General features: G+C 42.9%; 1 protein-coding gene across 1 annotated transcript in view; it reads left to right on the top strand.

Annotated features, from left to right (window-relative positions):
* The window catches only part of LOC102193118 (BTB/POZ domain-containing protein KCTD16-like), a 12,087-nt gene extending 8,220 nt beyond the window's left edge, over window positions 1-3,867 (top strand). Inside the window, exon 2 of the mRNA XM_005719769.2 lies at window positions 2,598-3,867. Coding sequence (XP_005719826.1) covers window positions 2,598-3,049 — 452 coding nt within the window. The 3' untranslated portion in view covers window positions 3,050-3,867. The remainder of the gene's footprint in view (window positions 1-2,597) is intronic.
* Window positions 3,868-8,894: the final 5,027 nt, after the last annotated feature.

The raw sequence follows: 8,894 nt of genomic DNA, 5'->3' as shown, positions 1-8,894 counted from the left end.
TTTCATAAGAGAAAACACAGCAACTGGAGCTTCATACTCTCAGGTCTCACAGGCTTCTCTTGTGTTTGCACAAATAACAGACAGTAATGAAAGTGAACAGAAGCAGACGTGTTTATTTCAGAATTTTTAAAGTATCTTTGTGCCTGACTCCAACAGCTTTGATGTGAAATGCTCTTTGTGTGTGTGTGTTCCAAACTTTCATCCGTGTAGATTGAGGGCACAGTTCACACCATATTCACATTTAAAAAGCAGATCTGGGTCACTCACATCTGAACGGGACATAAATTGCATTCTGGCCTTGTGGATTTGTACTATAACAATGTTCTTGTTGCCTTTTTTTAAAAAAAATTATTTTGCCTCTCAACTTTCACCACACGATTGTGCAGAGTCTCTTTCAGATTGCATGACTGGAGCACAGCGCTGCTCTGCCTTTAAAGCTGCCATCATCAGACACCCCTGATGACTCAGTTTAGGAGCACAGTTAAAACCAATCTCTCCTCCTCCCCCCAGTGTCTGGCAAGAATTCCTCTGACATTTTGCATTTGAGTTTGTCAGATCGCTGTGCCTTCAGTCATGTCCTACTTTTCTGCCATTTAAAACCTTTAAACACCTATAAGCGAATGCACAGTTCACCAGAACTGTGTAAACCTGGCCTCTGCAGGCACGGGGACAAGCGTTCCCGCTCTCCTCAGAGGTGGAGAGGATACCCGGTGTGACAGGCCTGCTCGCGCCCCGTGCTCTGTGCAGAGCTCGACTCCCTCTCTCTGTGTTATTTATGAGAAGTGCAGGCACAGCCCAAGTCTGAGGACCAGCCCTAGTCAGTTAATGTGGTTGGAATATGAGCTCTTAGACGGGGTGTATAGATCTGAGAAAAAAAGACAAAAAACACATTACAATCAATGGCTTCCCTGAAAAGATACCAGAGTGTATCACACCCACCCAGTTGTTTAAATGCACCTGTGTTTCCTGAAAGTCTCTTAGTTGTTTACTGACTAGGCTCTGACGGCAGAAATAAGAACCTCACAACTTCTCCCCAAATGCTCAGATTTGTCTTTGTGTTACTGGCTGCGTGGCAAGAGCCCATTTCCGTATCCATGCTCCAGCAACATGAATTGTTATGGAAAACAAAAATAAAAAGGCAAAAACAGGTGCTTCTCAATCTCATCGGCGGCTTTGATACAATCCATTCCCCTGCATGGGCTCAGAAATTTCATGCTGCTATTATTGGGTGTTGGCTAGTTTCCTAAACGGGTTTCCCCCTCTGGACTACAGCATCCATCCATTTCGAAACAATGCTCAGCCTCCTCCTCTTCATCCTCCTTGCTAAAGAGCCTGCATCCATTTGCCTGGTGCTGTTTGTCTGCCGGATTCAGTGGGATTCATTATGTGGAAAGGGGAGGGGTAGGATTGGCATGCTGATTGGCCTCTTTACTCATGGATTAGCCATTAAAAAGCTGTTAGTGACTCTCTCACTATCAGCGCAATGCAATCATCGTGCTACAGATAAGGTCATTATTACTGTCTGCGCAGAGAGGTTAAAATCCCCCTTGAACTATGCTCAGTTTAAATTGGCGCGTGCACTGGAGGGAGTAATGGACAAATTATTGCTCCCTCTGAGATATCACTGCTATGTGGTCTGTATGATAACACTGGGGGGAGAGCCATTAATATGTTTCTGTGTCCGCGAGTTTATTCCTCATATGCTGGTGTTTACGCATTTCAACCTAAATGAGACATACTGTGGCTATTTTTGGAAATGAAAGACAGCTACAGTGTTTGCTGCCTTTACTTGAACACTTCACAAGCCAGCGGGCAGTACTGTACAGTCCATAATTAGCCGTGTAGGAGGATGTGAGATGAGACAAGAAGAAGGTACGGGCAGAAAAACAAAAGACTACAAAAAAATCTTTAGTTTGTACCTGTTTGCTGCTCGCTGCAGAGCGTGAGTCACTGTTCCCAAAATTCATGATAAGAGATTGCAGCACATCAGAGGTCTACATGCATCTACCCATCCTGCAACATGCACTGAGCTGACTCTAACCATCTGAGATAAATTGTGCTTTGTTTGCCTACATTTTCCTGGCCCGGTGGCTCCCCCAGAGGTGTAAAACATAATCCCAGACTTATTTGACTGAGTGATCCGAAAACACAAAAATCATGCGCCACCTCCTTGGCAGCCAGGGTTACAGCTCCAATAAGAAGCTGCAACAGCAGAGCAGATTGCTTTGGCTCCGAGACAAGCTTCGCCTTGGGAAAAGGTCTTTAAGGGAGTCGCACTGAGCTGCACTGAGCTCCGAGGTTCTTCTTATCAGGGGATGCAATATGCACAGCCCACCAGCTCTTTGAAATTCAGCAATTAAATGTCAAAGCCAATACCTCGCATGTTCTTACAGCTGTGGCCTTTTTTGAATAATTGAAAGATACTCGTGTGGACACCGAAACTGCTGTGCAGGCATTTGTCAGCATTTGCTTGTTCACTCCAACTTTTTCGGTCGATTACTGTGGGGATTTGTCTCCGTAAAGACTGTTTGGGGTGGTTTTCTGCAAACTGCATGTGGTCGGACCCCACTGACAAACCTTTTTGCATTGTCTTGTAGGTGGACCTTCTCGGTGGTCGTCCTCTCACTGTGACTGCTGCTGCAAGAGCCACAAAAGCGAGCGCGAGGGAGAGAGCGGCACATCCTACAACGACCTCTCCACGTCCTGCTCCGAGACCCAGTCAGAGGCCAGTTCCCCTCAAGGAACCGTGATCTGCGGGCCCGTGAGCCGGCACTCCAACATCCAGACGCTGGACCGGCCGGTGCCTAAAGGGCCGGTTCACATGCTGCAGCAGGCGGAGATGCGCCGCAAGACTGACATGCTCCGTGTGAGAACCTTTGGAGTGCGGGAGCGAGAGGCTGCGAAAAGGAAAGCGAACAAGGAGAAGATGACTCCCGAGCAGGAGCTGGAGAAATGTATCCAAGACTTCCAGCGCATTAGGATTCCCGATCACTTTCCGGAAAGGAAGTACATGTGGCAATCAGAGCTTCTGAGGAAGTACCATCTCTAAATATATGAGTGGAGGAGAGGCAAGAGAGAGTGAGAGATGGTGCCGTAGTATCATTTAACCATCAGTGGAGAGCATTAAACTGCATAGGCAATACACTGCACCCTCTAAGACACATACTGTACAAGAAAAAAAACAAAACAAAACTGTGGCCACTTTCCTGCCAGGATGACTAGCCAAGCACACACAGTATGAGGCAGTGTGAGTCATTTATTTGTGAGGTATGCACAGTGTTGTGTACGATATGCACATGTGTAAATCAGGTTTCTCCTGCTGGGGCTGACATCACACACACACACCCTGTTCTCGCTTCGCGGAGCTGAGAGGCAGGAAACACTACCACTGACAACAAAGCAACCTCAGGGGCAACATCATTTCAGTTCATCAACTCACCACATACTGTATGTGCAATAGCCCACAATAGCTATTTTCTAAATGGATGTACCCAGATGGTGCTGTGAGTTAGCAACGGATTATCACTATACGTCACCGACGCAACATATACTTATAGTACGCTTTGAAAGCAGCACTGCATGTCATTTCACTCTTATCATAATTATGCAATATCAAGCAAAGTTTAAATTCACCGTTTCGTGTGACAGGTAAAAGTGGCGTGTCAGGACCGAGGCCGACTTCACCGAAGAAAGCACTGCCTAGATCTGTTTTGCCATTGTGAAACTTTTTGTCCATTGACGTCATTATGTGTTGGATAGCTGATGTTGTGTAGGTAGAGTGTATAATGCCAATGGATACTGATCTAATCCTTGATTGTATGTGTGCATAAAAAAAGTAAATAAATGAGTAAGAATTCTGTTCCTTCATAATGAGCCTTCTTCAAAACTTTTACAACTTTTAACAAATGATGACCTACTTCAGTACTTACACTTGCTATTTTGTTTCTAAGAGTGCTTTAAGAGATTGATATAGCTTCTGGGTCTGAGAAGCCAACGCAGCAGTACCTTTAACCTGCATTCCTTCTAATGGCCAGCAGCTCATTTTGTAACTCATGGTGGTTATTATAGTCAGAAAGAAGGATTATCCAGGGTGTGTGTGTGTGTGTGTGTACTTAGTTTTACAGTTAAACCTGCCCCTCCCTCATCATGTCCTGTCTCAAAGCACCAAGACTCTGATGGCAAAAATGAGACGCTATTTCTATCTTATATATTGTCTGTGGTTTACTTTAATAAATATAGCTACTGAAAGTGCCCGAGTATCTACGTAGTGCAACCTGGTAACTTGTGAGGTCAACAAAGAGGCTATTGTGCACAGATATGAATAGAGATGTACCTTCAAAGTTTGGTTAATTTTTCATGCCCACCTTGAAACTAGTGATCCTGCTTTCAGGTTTTGAAGTTGCATGATCATCCGGTACTGTGTGAAAGCCTGGAGCCACTTCTCATTTCTTTATATTTTACTTCGAATGAGCATTGGGTGCTTTGTGGCCTTAAAATGTTTGAGGAAATTGGACATGTAGAAGACAAACAAAAAGAAGAAGTGGCAGGCCTAAAAAAATAAATACATTCATGTTCTTAAGAAATGGAAAAAAATCCAAAAGAACAAACCAAACAGTCAAAACAACACAACTGACAAAACTGTTCATCTGCTCAAGTTCCTCAAACATTATACTGCTAATATATCTGGTTAGCTAGCTCAGTGCTGTAAGCTAGTAATTCTTCTAAAGTAAAGCAGTATCCTGTGTTTTTAAGCTAACGTGTGTGTGCGTGTTTACTTTTACAATTAATCATGTCCTGTCTCAAAGCACCAAGACTGATGGCAAAAACGAGACGCTATTTCTATCTTTTATATTGTCTGTGGTTTACTTTAACAAGTATAGCTACTGAAAGTGCCCGAGTACCTACGTAGTGCAACCTGGTAACTTGTGAGGTCAACAAAGAGGCTATTGTGCACAGATATGAATACAGTCGTACCTTCAAAGTCACCTTGAAACTGGTGATCCTGCTTTCAGGTTTTGAAGTTGCATGATCATCCAGGCTACCATCTTTGCTACTATCAGCTTGTTGCTAAAACATAACAATTTGTTCCCATTTCTGTGAATCAGTGAAAAATGCCAACAATAACCTAGTTTGTCAATAATCTAGTCAATAACCAAATGTTATACTAAAAAACAAGAGGCAGTTTTCTCTATTAACACCACATCTGGGTAGTTAGTTGACATTTGTTGTGTGTTGCTCCAAGCAGCTTGCTGAGCTTAGACTGTTTCAGTTTTTTCATGTAAGCCATGGTGTTGACATCAACAACTCATGGGGCCCATACCCTCTGTTGTACGGCTAATTGCTGTTTTTGCAAAATAGCTTTTTATTGTTTTGATTAGAGTCCTTGTTGTGCTGGAGACCATAAATTTGATCACATCTGTGACTATTTTCACTAATTGAACTCCAGATTTGCAGGTTGTAACTTCTTCTTCCCAACTCCTCTGCAAAGAAAAACCTTCGGTCAGATGTGGATATTTTTAAGTTTCATTAGTCCAGAGTACCTACCTATTTTTTAGAATCCCAATTTTGAGCTGATGGGCAACCCTGAACACTGCTTTGAAAGTCAGCTTAACCTGTGTCATGTCTGCTGTGCTCAGTCCTTGGCTGACCGCTGTGTTTCTAGTACTCAGTCATAGGCCTTTGTGCTCGTGAAGACCTGAAAGAGTTAGACAGCACGTCTGGAAAGAATTATATAAAACCTCTGCCTGTAACAGACTTTGCTGAGGCAGGATGATCACATCGTCGTTTTGACTACTCTTACTACGGTGTGAAATTTTTATCTTTTCGGCAACATCACTGTTTCAGTATAGCTTTCATTTCCCTTACAAAGCTGTTTGTGTTTTACTTATTAATCCTATTCCTGTTTATTAGCATTAGTATCCAGTGGTAATGGACACATTGTGATCTGTACTGTGACCAGGTGGAAGAGAGCCTGGAGAGGTGGAGGTATTCTCTGGAGAGAAGAGGAATGAAAGTAGAAGCGAGACAGAACATGCAAAGAGTACAGGTAGTGAAGATGGATGGAGTTAAAATACCTGGGGTCAACCATTCAAAGTGATGAATAGTGCATAAGAGAGGTGAAGAAGACATCGCAGACAAGGTGGAGTGGGTGGAGATAAGTGTCAGGGGTGATTTGTGATGGAAGAATAGAAGCAAAAGTGGAAGAGAAAGTTTAAAATATGGTAGTGAGACCTGCTATGATGTATGGATGGGAGCCAGTGGCACTGACAAAAAGTAAGGAGGCAGAGCTCAAGGGGGCAGAGTTGAAGATGTTAAGACTTTCATTCAGACTGATGAAGACGAACAGGATTATAAATGAGGCACAGCTCAGGTTGAGTGTTTTGGAGACAAAGTTAGAGAGGCAAGGCTGAGATGGTCCGGACATGTGCAGAATGGGAATGGTGGACATACTGAACAAAACATGCTGAATATGGAGCTGTCACACTGGAGGAAAAGACAAAAACCACAGGGAAGACTTATGGATCAGGACAGGGTGAGATGGATGATAATCTGCTGTGGCAACCCCTAAAGGGAGCAGAAGAAAGAAGGATAAGACTAGTATTTGATGCGTATAAACAGTACACTTGTTTCCTTTTGTACAAATTTCTGCAAACTGATTTGAAAACATTTTTCTTTAATGTAATCTCTGTTCTTCTTATCCAGGTATATTTATTAAGCAGCCATACCAGGGTTGTTACAATAAACAGTACTGTTTGTTATTCATAGGTCGACTACACAGATCATCGAAGGCGGATGCTGACATAGTTTTAGATACAGACGTTTAGCACAGTATCATGTCTGCAGTTGTTTTCACTTACAAAGTCTGCTTCTGACACCAACATCTGAAAATGAAGTATGTAAATACGCCTTCCATGTCCTGTTTTCCTCCACACAGAGATGCCTTATAGATTTTCCACATACAGAAGCTCGTCTACGCTGGAAACAAAACCATGCTCCCTTGAGATGCACTGCATCACCTGCTCATCCCACACAAACTGGCTTCATTTAAGAAGTGAAATAGATCCCTGCTTGTTGACATTTTAATGTCTGCCTCATCCTCTCGAGAGGATCTTAAAGAAAGGCGAAGAAAACCATAGCATAGAGAGCACTATTTTTAGCAAACAGATTTCTGCAGTGTTCCTTACTGCATCCGTAAGGAGCGAGGCTTAGGGAGCGTATCACTGCAACCCAAAAACAGCCCCTGCGATGATAGATGAAGACCTGCTTCTCTCTTGAGGCAGCCAGTGTCCTCCAACACAAGTTCCAAGGAAAAAAGCTTTGTTATAGGGCTTGGTGATTTTTGCTCTGTCTGCAGAAATGCATTTGATAATAACCAGATTATAAGTGAGGAAGGGGAATACCTCTCAAGAGCTTCCATCAGTGTCAGCTAAGGCATAAATGCAAACTGGAACCTATAATCCTGGGGCAAAAAACCATCAGCTTACACCCATATGTTAGAGAAAAATTCAGGCCTGTAAGCCTCTATTAAAGTCCTTTTAACTGCTCTGTAACTAAGAAGTGATGTGGGTAAGGATGTAAATGGGCTTTCTGAAACTCACTAAAAAAATATGCATTAGATCCGTAATAACTCAGTGACGGTGACATAATGAATTTGTCATGGATATCATGGTCCTTCCGCCTCTCCTGCACTCTGCACCTGCACTGATATCTCTTCCTCTCAGCCGTCATTCAACAGCACCGCAGCATGAAATCTCTTTGAAATTCAATGTCCCTTTCCCCGACTTTGAGAACCACATCCGCTTTGGATGACATTTCGCCTCGCACAATCTGAATCCTAATACCTCAATGGAAGAAAAAAAAAGAAAAAAGAAAATCAATCATTCTGTTTTTGCATATCAAATATGCACAACATCACAGTGTAGCATGGCCGAGCCTGGCCCTGCACAGGTGACCTTGCTGACATATCCCACAGAACCACCTGAACACGGCCGGCATCGCTCTGCTTTCCTTACAGATCAATACCCTCAGATCCTGGCCCGGGCCTTTCTAGTCTTTATAGACAGTCGATAACCAACATCCTCCTCAAGGATGCAAGCTAACATTAAATCTTCACTCAAAAAGCATCCCTGCCACCGCTAACTACCCTCAATTATCTGCCAGGGCTGCCTGCAGGCCTTGCATTACACACAGCGGCTTTCTTCAGCACAAGGCAGGTCTGACAGCGTGATTACAGCCCTTGTATTAGAAAATTACAGCACAGCCTGTGAGGATTCAGGAGTGGGAGAATTACCCTGATTATCAGATATTAGGCGACCAGAGAAAGGATGTTATTCACAAAAGAAATAATGGACGTATGATGTAAAACCAGGCAAACGGGATTACATATATTTTTTTTCACACAAGGACTGTGAGGATTAGGCTCTGCATTGTATGAGATTTAGATGAGGCTATGTTGTTCTTCCTTATGTTATAAATCCAACCTGATAACTGGTGTCATTGTTGCAACAAGAATGATTTAGGCAGCTATACAATAAACAAGCCTATGCTCTCTTTTTTTTGACAAGCTTGGCATAAAAAGATGAATTATGCAATTTTTCATTCTTCTGACAAAAAACAGTTCTTAAGGGAGAGGTTTCGCTGTGTTTCCATAAATATCCATTTTCAGCTCATTCATCTAATTTTAGATGACTGACATCTCTGGGTTTTATGGGGAAGTGAATGGAAATGTTTCCAAGTTAGGATTTATCTCCTGTGGTACGTATCTTTGTTTATTTGCATCTTTCCTCATTGCTATGGCAGAAGAGGGTATTCCCAGGATTGCGCCACAGTGTCCTTTGACAATATGATTGTGCACTGAAAAAAAAAAAATCTTGCAGCTCATACTGGGCTTTTTT

The sequence above is a fragment of the Pundamilia nyererei genome, unplaced genomic scaffold (genome assembly GCF_000239375.1).
Source record: "Pundamilia nyererei isolate P.nyererei 1_Seehausen unplaced genomic scaffold, PunNye1.0 scaffold00001, whole genome shotgun sequence".
NCBI classification, from domain to species: Eukaryota; Metazoa; Chordata; class Actinopteri; order Cichliformes; family Cichlidae; genus Pundamilia; species Pundamilia nyererei.
Note: the sequence above shows the minus strand (reverse complement) of the source record. Positions and strands in the feature narration are given on the sequence as shown.